General features: G+C 36.8%; 1 protein-coding gene across 1 annotated transcript in view; it reads left to right on the forward strand.

The window, feature by feature from the left end:
• COL24A1 (collagen type XXIV alpha 1 chain) overlaps positions 1 to 14,334 on the forward strand; it is a 390,296-nt gene that overhangs the window by 351,832 nt on the left and 24,130 nt on the right. The window contains exons 54-56 of the mRNA XM_049618486.1: positions 1,444 to 1,479; positions 9,878 to 9,913; positions 10,018 to 10,044. Of these exons, the coding sequence (XP_049474443.1) occupies positions 1,444 to 1,479; positions 9,878 to 9,913; positions 10,018 to 10,044 (99 nt within the window). The remainder of the gene's footprint in view (positions 1 to 1,443; positions 1,480 to 9,877; positions 9,914 to 10,017; positions 10,045 to 14,334) is intronic.

Here is a 14,334-nt window from a genome sequence, read left to right on the forward strand (position 1 = left end):
GAAACATTAAAAAAATTTTTTTAATTAGTGTTTGGAAGTTACTAATTTTGAAGAGTGAATAACAGGGGCACCTGGGTGCCTCAGTTGGTCGAGCACCCAACTTCAGTTCAGGTCATGATCTCAGAGTCTGTGAGTTCAAGCCCCGCATCAGGACCTGGAGCCTGCTTCGGATTCTTTGTCTCCCTTTCTCTCTGCCCCTCCTCTGCTCATGCTCTGTCTCTCTCTGTCTCAAAAATAAGTAAAAACATTTAAAAAAATGAGTGAGTAACAAGATAGGAAACACACAGAAAAGTAATATAAATGGTGAAATAATGAGATAGTATTTTTAGCCTGCAAGATTAACAAAGAATTATAGTACATGGCATGTGTCGAGACATACAGACTCCCATATTTTGCAGGTGTGCGTGCAATTACAAACACACTTTCTGGAGGACAACTTTTATGGAGTACACGGATATTTATCACAGGGTTATCATGACAAAAATTAGAAATAATCTAGTAGAAAATTCAATAAATATATTATCATTTATTAAATACCAAGTAAGCATTATAATTATCTAGAGAAATGTGGATTGATATGGAAGACATCATAACATATTGTGAAAGTGTAAATTCAGGTTTTTGAAAAGATGAGGAGTATTATCTTTTTCAAAATAAAAAATACATAAATAATTTCCACAAGGATGAAAACAAAAATATTAACAGGAATTTCTAAAACAGTAGGTTCATCTAACAGCAGACTACACTTTCTTGTCAAGTGTACATGGAAAATCACCAAAATAGACTATAGTTTGAGTCATAAAAAATTTTGTACTAAACTTAAGAGAACTGAAGTCATACAAGATATGTTTTCTGGCCATAATGGAATTAAAGTAAATATCAGTAAATTGGAAAGATAAGAAAATCTACAAACACTTGAAAATTAAACCCCACACTTCTAAATAATCCATGGATCCAAGAGGATATCTCAAAGAGAGTTAGAAATATTCTGAACTGGATGAAAATGTATACAACATATCAAAATTTGTGGGATGTACAGAAGGAGGAATAGAAAGAGAAGATGAAAAAAAAAAAGGCACCATCCTAGAAACAAGGTTTTCACAGGCTAGGGAAGACAAAGATTAGAAGAATTTAATCTGGTAACTTCCCTTCTACGTGGGTTGGTATTTGATTGTCAGATCAGCTGTTTTGATTTAAGTGCCTGTTATCCCTGTCTCACTCCGTGGATAGTATGATAAATCAATAAACTGTTTTTGTTTTTGATTTTGTTTTGCTTTGCTTTATTCAGAAAAAGGAAACTAGAATTTATATAAATTTACTCAATATGTCTTGCTGGATAGAAAAAACAAAAACATAAGTTATCATGTTTCTGTGTATAGCCTCAACTACATTTGATAAATAACAATCAATAGCACGAAACTAACATTTCCTGTTTTCTTGTAGGGACCCAGAGGTGAAAAAGGCTTTAGAGGTGAAACTGTAAGTTTAAATTTATGGTTATATTATCACTTGTCACTAGGCTATATAAGTTCCATGAAAGCAAGGACCTTGTTTTATTATATGATGATGATGATGATGATGATGATGATGTCTCTGATACTTGTGAAATAAAAATAAAATTACAGTTTTTCGGAAGTAGAACTAATCTAGATAGTACAGTACAGTGAAACCTGATAACCCCTAAACATATTTAAGAACCTGCTGATCAAATTCTTCCCAGATCACTGTGTGAAATGGCATATTTGCCTTGTCAGGCATCAGGCATTTGCCTTGTGAGCCTTCTTCACCAGTGCTGGAATAAGAGGACTGCCACATCGCCTCAAGGATATACCCACTGTGTTCACTCAGTGCTAAAGAGGTGCAAAGCAGAAGCATATCAATTGTTGTATATTTCAGCCAATTGGAAACAATTGTGAGAGGATGGGCAAAAGGTACACGTAGCACTTTCCAGCACTAAGTGGCTTACACTGGCACTATTTCCTACTTTTCTGGGATGCCAATGCTTCCAGGTTAAAGAAGGTATTTTGTCAAGAAGCCACTTTCCCAGCAGAGATCCTGCTGAACTTAACTAAAGCAGCAGCCATAAACAGAGAGCAGGCACAGAGTAATATGAGGGGGATTAAAACCAAGTGCAGAAGGCAAATAAGAATAAATTTAAAGGTTGCAGAAAAGTCTTGGCTTAAAAGATAATGAAATTGCATTGACAGCTGACATTGCTTGTCACCATAAGGTGTGCTTGGGGGCTCAGAATAAGTAAGTTGCAGTTATATTAATTAGCTGAGAAAGGAAATGTATATGGTTTCAGAGAGGCTAAGAACCCACAGAGGGCTTCAAAATAGATGTTTTTCTTTTTCTTTTTTTTAAGATACTATCTTTAAGTAAACTCTACACCCGACGAGGGACTTGAACTCACAACCCCAAGATCAAGAGTTGCATGCTTTACCAACTAAACCAGCCAGGTGCCCTAAAATAGATGTTTTTAATTTGCAGAAATGTGGCCTTCCTATCTTCTCAGCAGTCTTGCTACAGCCAAAAGCAAGGATATCTGTACACAGTGAAGTCATATTTCCCAGGAGGAGTGGAAAGGGGAAAGGAAAAGTAGAGAGGCTTGGAATTAGTTCATTTTCTAGACTTGTCTGTCTCCAACTGTCTTCCTGACCAGTTCTCTCCAAGTACTGTGGCTGGAACGTCAGCTTTTGTCAGAGTTAGGAAACCTCAAGTACTTCTGACAATTTCACAGGCATTTCACATGAAAGAAAATTCAGTGGCTCTGATGGCTTGCAAATTCAGCAGATTATGCCTGAAATTTTAGGTTGCACTGATAGACATATGGCACCCAGAATAAAGCAGGTGGTAACACCAGTCAGGCCATCCCCAAAGGGGAACATGGACAAAATTAAAGCATATTCAGAGAAAGGCTGTCTCAGATCAGTGGTGTATCGAGGAGCCATGTCCTAGAAAAACCAGTTGAAAGAGCTGGGATGTTTAACCCTTACCAGACTCTGCAACCTTATCATCCCTTTCCTTGTTCTCATTGCTCTCTCTTTGCTTCCTGGGTTTTGCACCTGCTTTTTCTTGCCCATGTTTTTTATCCCTGTAGTTCCTATTTATGAGGTTGTAATTAATTTAAGTTAATTTAAGTTAAGTGACATTTTATCCTCAACCCAACTGCCACCTGTGGACATAAGAACTAGTAGCCAGGACCTCGTACAATGCCTGGCAAGTGTTCCCCAGTCTTTTCTTAAATGTCCTCTTATCAAAGAGGCTTTTTCTGCCTAGCCTATGTAAAATAGCAATGTGCCCATCTGCCTCGATTCCCTGTCTTTCTAAACCTGTTTCTTTACCTGTTTTTTGCTTATTATATCTCTCCTCACTAGAATATAGGCTCCATGACACAGGTATTTTACCTGTTGTTGGTTTTAAAGCTGTGTCTGCAACACCTAAGATAGTGCCTGTGTTGTATAGTTGGTGCTAAATAAATATTTAGTAAATTACTGGTGAATAAATTAGAAAATATTTGAGGTGTTGGAACATGATAGCTGTCTTTAAATATTTGAAAGGAAGAATACGTATAATATGAGTAACTCTAGAGAATAAATTTTAAATTATTTACTTATTGAATTGAATTTTCAATTTCTGTGCTTAGCTCCCTCACAGACAGTGAGCTCCGTGAGACCAGGAAGTATGTTTGACTTGCCCTAATTCCAAGCCCATCACAGGATTTAGCAGATAACTAATGCAGAATAGATACTGTTAACTAAGTGGATGGAATACTGAGGCTGATTCCAGCTCAATATAATAATGAGCTGCTAATATAATAAGGTACTGCTTTAAAACAAGATAGTTTTACATAATAATGAATGCTTGTCTCTAGAAGCCTAATCACTATCTTTCTGAGTTACTGGACTGGTAGTTTTGCACTGAGTAGGGAATTAGAATTTATACCCTCTAAGTCCCTTCCAGCTGTAAGAGTTTATGATTCTACATAAAAGAAAAATAAGCAGATCCCCCATAAAAGAACAAAGAAAGGCATAGAACATAAGGAAGAATTCTTTAAAGCAGAGATTAGCTCCTGTCAAGTCTAATTCCTATTCTGAATTCACACACTTCTCCCACTCTTTATCACTAGCACTTTTGTCCAGATTGCCATGATGTCTTCTTGGACTCCTGACTTCCTAGTGTTCCTTCCACTTTTCTCCACTACAATCCGTTCTCTACACAGCAACTAGAGTGATACCATTAAAGCATAAACCAGATTCTATCACTCTCCTCTTTAAAACCTTCCTATGACTCCTTCTTGCACTTAGAAAAAAATCCAAATTCCTTACCTTTCTACCATGCCCTGCAAGAACTAGCCCTGGTTGGCCTCTCTAAACTCATGATGTGCCGCTTTCCCCTTGCCACCAAGCTGATTTTGTCTCTATTATTTGGAACACGCCTTCCTTTTACCTAGAATATGCAATCTGTTCCTCACACGATTGGTTCTTATCTCATGATTTAGGTCTCGCCTCAAATACCATTTTAGAGAAGCCCTCCATGACTGTTCAGTCTCACATTCCTGGTCATTCTCTTTCACAACATCCTGTTTTGTTTTCTTCATAGTAGTTAGCAGTATTTGAAATTATTTTTCTGTTTCCTGTGCTAGAATATAAACTCTGGGAGAGCAGGGAACTTTGTTTGATACATTGGTTATCAGTATCCAGAATAGAACCTGCTATGTAGTGGGTAATATTTGAGAAATGAATTAATAAATAAATAAATGCTGTTCCCTAAAATTAAAAGTTAACAAGTATTTTCAATTCTGGCTGGTAAAGTAGCATTTATTGAATTGATATACTTACTAGTCTTTTGCTCTGTTGATTCCCATAGCTCTCTTCATAAATAAAGTACAGACTCCTAGTACAAGGAAGGGGACACAGCAGCATTTAGTATAGGTAATAACATTAACTGTTGAAAATGTGCCACATTAGCTGTGGCGCATTAGAATTTATTGGTTTATTCTGGTTTTTTGTTGTTGAATAACTGGTATTAAATATCTTTTTATCATCTGTTTTCTTTTCATTCCACTAAGGTTTAAGGAACTTTATAAAAGCAATTTTTTAATTCCTAGAGATCATCTGCAATTAACTTGCTCCATAAAATGTGCAATTAAACCATAATCTGGAAAAGCTTAGTAACATTACTTATACTCTCATTAGGATTTTTTTTCAGTATATTCTACAGGTTTGTTTTAAGGGAATGATTTCAATAATTGAATGCTTAAACACTTCTAGCTATTATATTTCCAAATATCCTCAAGGGGGTCAGCCTCAAATAATACCAGTACATGGGGCATTTTTGGAATGAATTTTTATTAGCGAAGATCTATTGTATTGAGACAAATATGACATTCCACTCCTTTGTACAAAGATCAGAAACACAAGAATCTATCAAGCGGGCTTTGTAAATCTTATTTTTAAATGTTCCGTGAAGCTGGCATAAGAATTTATAAAGTATGCCATTCTTACCAATTTATAAGGCTATGCCATTTTTTACCAAGACCAAATAATGATTCATGCCTTTAAAAAAAGGGCTACAGCTCATTAAACAATACATGAGAAGTATCCCTTTTAGAATACATGGAAAATATGAGGAAGAAAATTGATAAAACATTTCAAAATCACAATTTTGAAGTGAACCTTAGAGATTGATCTTTCACCAAATCTTGTTACAGTTGAGGTATCTGAGATCCAAACGTGCAACAACTCACTCAAGGAAATACAGTTAATTAGGTATAGAGACAAGACCAGAGCCCAGGTCTCCCGATTCCCACACCATTGTACGTTTCCATTAATCATCATACCTCTCAAAAATAAGTTTTAGGAGCAACTTGGGTAAGGAAGATGGTATATATAGACCCCTCACCTACATTTAGAATAGTGCAGCCATTTACATGGCAGGTTCCACATGAGTCGACTCCTAATTTGTAGTTATCCTCAGTGCCTTACAATTCACTGATTCCATCCTAATCACATTACTTCTAATAATATTATTTAATATTACTAAATTCCCAGTTAAACCCTCTAAATCAGTTGTTCTCAACCAGGAGCCATCCCCCCACCACATATACACCACAGGAGACATTTGGCAATTTGTAGAGACATACTTGGTTGTCACAACTGGGAAAAAACAAGAGTTTCTAGTTACACCTACTGAGTAGAGACCCAGGATGCTGCTAAGCAATGGGAGCTTCTCACTTTATAACTGAGAATAAAGAAGCTCTCTGTACCTAAGCCAGCCTAAAGATTATGAAATTAAATCAAGATTGCCTTCACAAAAAGGCAAAGTCTAACATACTCAGGTTCAAAGACATGCACTTATCAATATTTTTTAAAGTGTAAGAAAAAATATGTTACTTTTGAAGAATCAAATGTAAATTCTGGGATTAAATGGAAAGAAAGTCTATTTCCAATGGTTGGGTTTTGACTATGGCCAAATAACCATTATAACCATTCACATAAATTAGTTTCCCTTTAGGAAATTAACATAGACAATCATGGTTTTATTATAAACTGCTTTTATAATAAACTGCTTCATATACTTTTTTTTAATGTTTATTTTTGAGAGAGAGAGAGAGAGAGAAAGAAGCAGAGCGTGGAGCAGGGGAGGGGCAGAGAGAGAGGGAGACACAGAATCCGAAGCTCCAGGCTCTGAGCTGTCAGCACAGAGCCCTACGTGGGGCTTCAACTCACAAGCTGTGAGATCATGACCTGAACTGAAGTCGGACACTCAACCGAATGAGCCACCCAGGTGTCCCTAGATACTTTTTTATATAGTAGCTAGAGAGAGTGAATCACTTTTTCTTAATGGTGGACTAAAGGAATAGAAAACTAATAAATGTTATATTGTTGAATAATATTTTGTTTTACTTGGCTAATTGCTTCATTCTAGACAGTTGTTTTCTTAGGGCTGGCTTGCCCTGTCTTGTTTGGTTTTAAGTATTTCTTTTGATGACATTTGTGATGACTTGACTTGTTTTGTGTAACAAGCTGAAAAGAAACCAATAAAATCTGCAGTAGAAATAGTTTCTTCTTTCTACGATAATTTCTTCTTTCAAAGTCACAGATAAGATACATGTTTTGTATTGAACCACCAGTGAGATTTTGCAAATGTCAGAAATAAGCGGGGTTAAATGTCAATGGTTTACTTTTACAGTGTTGTTCCAGAATAGAGAAACTTACACAGCCAAATTCATTCTGAACCTCTATATATTTAAAAAACTATCTCTAGGGACTCCTGGGTGGTTCAGTTGGTTAGGTCATGATCTCATGGTTCATGAGTTTGAGCCCCTCATCGAGCTCGGTGCTGACAGCTCGGAGCCAGGAGCCTACTTGAGATTCTGTGTCTCACTCTCTCTGCCCCTCCTCTGCTCATGTACCGTCTCTCTCTCTCTCTCTTTCTCTCTCTCTCTCTCTCTCTCAAAAATAAATAAACATTAAAAACAATTTTAAAGGCCATCTCCAGCATGCCCTTTCTGTAATTTATCACGTAGCTTCTGAGGTACAAGTTTTGTACATTCTTTACTTGAAATCATAAGCATAAGCCATGCAAACTAAGAAATGTCCAGCAAGCATGGTACTGGAGTGCTCTATCCTTTTTAAGTTACTGTTGTTTGCTCTAGTTTTCACAGTATATTTAGAATCAACAGCTCTGGAAATAATTAATGTAAGTCAAGCATGACATCAACATTATTCAGATCTCAACTGAAGAGAGATCTTTTGTCATCTTTTAACCATAATCTGAATTTGGCTCAATATGGTTTTAACATTCAGTTGACCATCAAGTAAGTTAAATTTTGAGCATTCTTTTTTTTAATGTTTATTTTTTCTTTATTTTTGAGAGAGAGAGAGAGAGAGAGAGAGAGAGAACAAGCACATGTGCACAGGGGAGGGGCAGAGAGAGGGGGACAGAGGATCCGAAGTGGCCTGAGCAGACATTCTTAACAATGATTACTGTTGTTTCATTTTGAAAAATTTCAACATAACTTTTCACATTTTACTACATACATTTTAACTATTCTAATTTCTAAATTAATATGAGGTAATTTTTTTACATTATTCATCCATTCAGTTGCAATTTTCAAACACCTACTATGAAGTAGACACTATTCTTGTTCCAGGAAACGAAAAGGTGACTAAGACATTCTTAAACATCCCTAGGGATTTTCCACTGTGTTATGTACTAGGAAATGGAGAAGTGGTTAGTTGAGCATGAGGGAGGTGGCTGGGGATGGGTGAGCAAGGTAAGTATAGAGTTTTAAAGACATACTGGAAGAGGAATGAGAGTTACACAGATAGAGAAGGTAAGGAGGAGCATTCCTGGTCAAGGAAATAGCACATGCAAGAGAATGCATGTGTGAAAGAATTTTGAAGATGCAGAGATCCACAAGTAGTTGGTTATAGATGGGGTGTAGGATGTGTTGGGGAGAGTAAGTAGAGGTGAGGCCCAGATCTTGAAGAGGAGGTAGGGGTGTACATTGATTAAGAACATATATTTTTGAGGTGCCTGGGTGGCTCAGTCGGTTGAGCGTCTGACTTGATTTTGGCTCAGGTCATGATGCCAGGGTCATGGGATCTAGCCTTGCATCAGGCTCTGTGCTGAGTGTGGAGCCTGCTTGGGTTTCTCTCTCTCTCCCTTTGCCCCTCTCTCCCACTTGCACACTCTCTCTCTCTCTCAAATTAAAAAAAAAAGAACATATACTTTTATATTCAATTGATTTCCATTTTAACCCTAGTTCAGTCCCTTATTTGCTGGTTGCCACTTTCTTCACTGTAAAATGGAAATGTAGCATATGAGTTGGCATACAGTTAGTTCTCAGAAAGTGAGCACACAACTTGGCATGCAGAAAGTTCTCAATAAATGGCAGCTATCACTTTAAGGAAGTTTACATCATCTCTAGACAAATAAAGAGCTATTGAATCATTTTAACTAAATAATGACCTGATTAGATTTCCATTTTACAAGCACAGTGTAGTTAGCATAGTAGACAGAATAAAGTCAGAATGTCATATTTGGAGTCCAGGCAAAACATAATATCTTAGTCAGCTTGGGCTGCTATAACAAATTGCCATAAACTGGATGGCTTAAACAAGAAACATTATTTCTCATAGTTGTAGAGGTTCTGAAATCCAAGATCAAGGTGCTGGTAGGTTCAATGTCAAGTGAGGGTCCTCTTCTTGGTTTGCAGACAAGGGCCCTCTTGCTATATCCTCATATGGTAGAAAGAGAGATCATCTCTCTTGTGTCTCCTCTTAGGACTCCACATAAGGGTTCTACATGATCTAATTACCTCCCCAAAACCCCACAGCCAAATGCCATCACACTAAAGATCAGGGCTTTAATATGTGAATTTGGGGGGAACACAAACATTCAGTCTACAATACATGATTAACACTAAACTAAGACTGTTACTATGAATATGGTGGTGAATTCAACAGTAGTAATCAAATTATAGGTGGATGTTGAAGGAAAAAGAGGTATCTAAGAACACTAAAATTTTCATCTTTGCTGATTAGGTGGATGGTATATAGAAATAACAGGAAAAAACATACTTAGGCAGTATTAACATTTTTAAATATTATATTTATAATAGATTTTTAAAATGAACAAATTCATTGTCTAGTATCAATAAAACATGAAAGTAAATATCCAGCTTGTTCATTATTGTGTGTGATATTTGAGTGCAAAGAGCATATAGCTTCAAAATATTAAAACAACTTTGAATCTTAAGAACCTGCCTCACATGAAAGGCGGTGATAGATGTTGAATCTTGGTTGTCTTGTTTATACCAAACCATATGCATAAGATACATATTATACTTTATCTTCATGTCTTCTAGGGTCCCCAAGGGCCAAGAGGTCAACCAGGGCCTCCAGTGAGTTTATTTACATTTATATCTGTTTACTGGTGATGCTTATATGCTTGCCTGGTTTGAGATTATCTACTGACAAATTCTTTTTAAAATTTGTCATGTTATAGGGTCCACCTGGAGCACCTGGCCCAAGAGTAAGTTTTCTTGGTTTTGTTTACTTTATCTTCATATATTACATTAAAGCTTTTTAAAGCTTATTCTAACTCCCTGTTTAAAAGGTGTTTCTCTTCCTTACCTCTGTTTCTTTTGCTAATCTGATATAGACCCTCCCCAGGTATAATAATGAAATCTAAGCCTCAGACTCAGACTTCTTGTCTTTAAAAAGGGGATGGTCTTACTTTCTTGGTGGATTTGAGTTTTAAATAAGAAGTAAAGGGATGTCCTGGTGGCTCAATCTGTTATAGCCATAACTATCCATAGACCTGATGACTTAAACAAGACAGAGCAGAGCCTGCTTGAGATTCTCTCTCTCTTTCTCTCTCTCTCTCTCTATCCCTCCCTCTCCTTCCCTCCCTCCCTTCCTGTCCCCTGCTTGCTCTATCTCTCTCAAAATAAAAAAAAAAAAATAATTAAAAAGTAAATCACTCAGCATAATGCCTGACATAATAAGTACTCAAAAAATACTAACTCCCTCCATTTCTTCCTACTTCTAATTTCTGTCTCTCCTTTTTTTTAAATGTTTTTCTACCAACCAGTAATCCACTTCTTAGGCTTTCAAGAATCCATCTCACTTGCTGATGGCTGTAGTAGCCTTCAGACTTCTATATTTGCTTGTTATCTATAACAACCTAGAGCTTGCTACCCTTATCTTTGAAGCAATGCTTCTGTTGCCTCATTATCAGCTGGTATCTCCTGGCCTCTGATGATCCAAGTTTGGTTTCCCATATGCTTTACATTCACTCTCATACCCAATAATCTATTTGTCTTCCTGCTTCCTGCAAGAATCTCCTTCCATCTCCAACCTCACCCATGCCCCTCTCCTACAGCAGGCTTGTCAAATACAATGGTCCTTGATCAGATCGTCTCCCTAAAGAAGATCCACCACTGGCTACATCATCCCAAACAATGCCTAGTCCTATGCCTTCTAGCCTTACTTATTTCCACATGCTGCACTGGTGTCCATTGGATTTCTGACAGTTCTAGTTGCTGGATCACTATGATCTATTCTCAACACGCCAGAAACTCTTCATACCTCTTAGCTTTTTATCATGGTGAAGAGTAACTTTCAAGAAAGATGCCACAGGAAGATTATCCCCTTGGAAATAGGAGATTCATTCTCCATGATTTTTAAAAATTACTCCCCCTTTCTGGCCATCTGAACAGGGTCAAAACCTTCCCTGGCATGCACTTTAATGGGAATGCCTATATTTAATCTTAAATTACTCTCTATCTCCATTCTTCCTTAGATCTCCACAAAGCCTGGGTTACAAATACCTTCATCAGTTGCCTTCCCACTCTATAATTATTTTGATATAGCTGCCTTCCTAAGAAAGGACAAGTCTTAAAAGATCATTGGCAAATTAGACGTGGTTAGTGAAAAATTTCACACTGAAATACCAAACTTTGTGGCACCATAGCCCTGTCTCACTTAGAAATGTTTGTATGTGTTCCTATACAGCCAAAATGAAGTAGTGTGAGAGATGTTTATTCTGAACAAAATGTGGATAAGAATATATACTTTGAGGAATTATTAGTAGGATTAAATAAGAAAATACATGTGTTTGTCATGTTGTATGTAGATACTTAATAAATATTAGTTTCTTTCTTTCCTTCTTTTATTCCTTTCTTTTTGCCTTCCTTCTTCTTGGCCAATATGAAAGCTGGTTTCCTTATATTATCTTTCTGGGATTTTCACAGTCTATTTTAAGGAAGTGACATTTTAACCCTGAGAAGAAGACTTGTAGAGCAGGAGTATAAATATCAATGGGAAAATACCTATATATTCTTTCTGAGGTCAATTTATGATCATATCTTCTTTGAAACTTCTTAATTCCTTCTCCTCATCACACTGCAAGGTAGAACCAATCACTTCCCCTTCTTATTTATACTCATTCGTTTTCCTTCCAGTCTCTTTCTATTATTAGAGTGTGAACTCTCTGAAGGGTAGAAACTATTTTTTTTTAATTTCTTTTCCATTCACGCCCTAATGATTATCTATGGAATGAATGGATAATTGAGTCCAAAAGCAAGTTGTACCTCTTAGAAAATTACAGTGGGAATCCTCTAAGACAGAATATTTCATTTGGAAGGCAATAATGTCTAGAATGGAATAGCATCATAGACTTAGAGACAGACGTTTTCTTAGTAATTTATGTAGCATTTATTTCAGACTGACTTATGACTCATTAGTTAGTGGTTCCTTAGATCAGTTTAGTGAGTCTTATTCAGAATCATTTCTAAATTAAATTAAATTAAATAGAATAGAAAAAATATGGTGAATGACTGCTTAATAGGTATGAGGTTTCTTTTAGAGGTAATAGAAATGTTTCAAAATTAAGTAGGGGTAATCATTAACACAACTTAGTGAATTACGAAAAGCAACTGAATTGTACACTTTAAAAATGGTTAAAATGGTGAATTTTATTTTATGTGAATTTTACTTCAATAAAAAAGAAAAAATCAGTCTATCAGCCCTAATAAGAATAAATATGATTTTTTAAAACTTCAGTTAAATGTATGTATTTTTGTGTGGACCGTATCATGATGTAGAAATGTATTTCTTGCTATGGGTCAAGATAAGTTTGAAAACCTCTAATCCAGTTTAACTTCTTTTTTTTAAGACCTATGAAAGTAAAGTAACTTGCCCAAGTTTCTAAAGTAGAATAGCTAAAAGGAAATGTTTCAGGAAAAGGAATATATATTGATGGTACTTTTGAATTTGAGGATATTATCACAGTGATGGTCAGACCTTAGTGTACATGGGTAAGATATTTAGAAACTAGCAAATCTACAACGGGATGGCAAAGTTAACCAAAAATGATCAGTGGGGTAAAGGGAAGAACAAGATGAGTATGTGTGTTGGGACGGGGGTTGGAAATAGTAATCGTTAAAAATAACTAGATGAGATAAGGAGTATTCAACTGATTTACAATTAGTGGGTCGACTGTGAAACCGGGTTTGGTGAATTTAGAGGCTGAAGCTGCTGGTGCAGTCTTTGATTCCCTAGAACAAGTGGTTACTTCCACTATGGGGAGGGGCATGACATGAAACCAGTTCCTATCCCATCAATGTTTACACTATCCAGGGATCTTAAGACTTCAGACACCTTTAAAATAACACTTCTCGGGGTGCCTGTGTGGCTCAGTTAGTTAAGTGCCAGACTTCAGCTCAGGTCATGATCTCGCAGTTCATGGGTTCGAGCCCCGCATCAGGCTCTGTGCTGACAGCTCGGAGCCTGGAGCCTGCTTTGGATTCTGTGTCTCCCTCTCTCTCTGCCCCTCCCCTGCTCACACTCTGTCTCTGTCTCTCAAAAATGAATAAATGTTTAAATTTTTTTTTTATTTTTTATTTATTTATTTTTTTTAACGTTTATTTATTTTTGAGACAGAGAGAGACAGAGCATGAATGGGGGAGGGTCAGAGAGAGGGAGACACAGAATTGAAACAGGCTCCGGGCTCTGAGCTGTCAGCACAGGGGCCCGATGCGGGGCTCGAACTCACGGACCGCGAGATCGTAACCTGAGCCGAAGTCGGCGCTCAACCGACTGAGCCACGCAGGCGCCCCTAAAATTTTTTTTAAATAACACTTCTCCTCAAAATACTAGAGTGCTCAGACTGGATCTACATTTTATTCAAATAAGTTGGGAAAGAATTGTGAAGATTTCATTCCCCCAGGGTATAATGAATCCTAGTTCTCCTCATTAGTGCCAACAATCTGATTACTTCCTATTGTCTGTCTCTATTTTATGTGCATGTTTTTATAACTTTAAGTGATGTTCATGTGAGAATGTGTTCTCTCTAACAAGAGTACATGGAGGGAGCTACTGCTTTTGGATTCCTTCACTGCACCTAATGAGAGTTTTACACTCAGATGTGGGTACTTAGACATTGCTGAATGACTTTCCCAGCAGATCCTCATAATAGTCTCTCTGGGCCTGCCCTCACTAAAGACTATCCTTGGGAAAACATTCATAAATTCAACAAATTGAATGCCTACTATGTGTCAGGCATGAGCTAGGCTTTAGGAATACATTAGAAATTATACAAATATGTGTATTGCCAAGAAATTTCATGGGTGGCCAAGTTTTATGACATTTCTTTAATGCCTGTTGGATGGGGGGAAAGCCTTTTTCATTGAGTTCACATTTAATTTTTTTAAATATATTTATTTAAATTCAAGTTAATTAACATACAAATGTAGTATTGGTTTCAGGAGTAGAACCCAGTGATTCATCATAACGCCCAGTGGGCATCTCAACAAATGCC

The sequence above is a fragment of the Panthera uncia genome (assembly GCF_023721935.1).
Source record: "Panthera uncia isolate 11264 chromosome C1 unlocalized genomic scaffold, Puncia_PCG_1.0 HiC_scaffold_4, whole genome shotgun sequence".
Classification (NCBI taxonomy): Eukaryota; Metazoa; Chordata; class Mammalia; order Carnivora; family Felidae; genus Panthera; species Panthera uncia.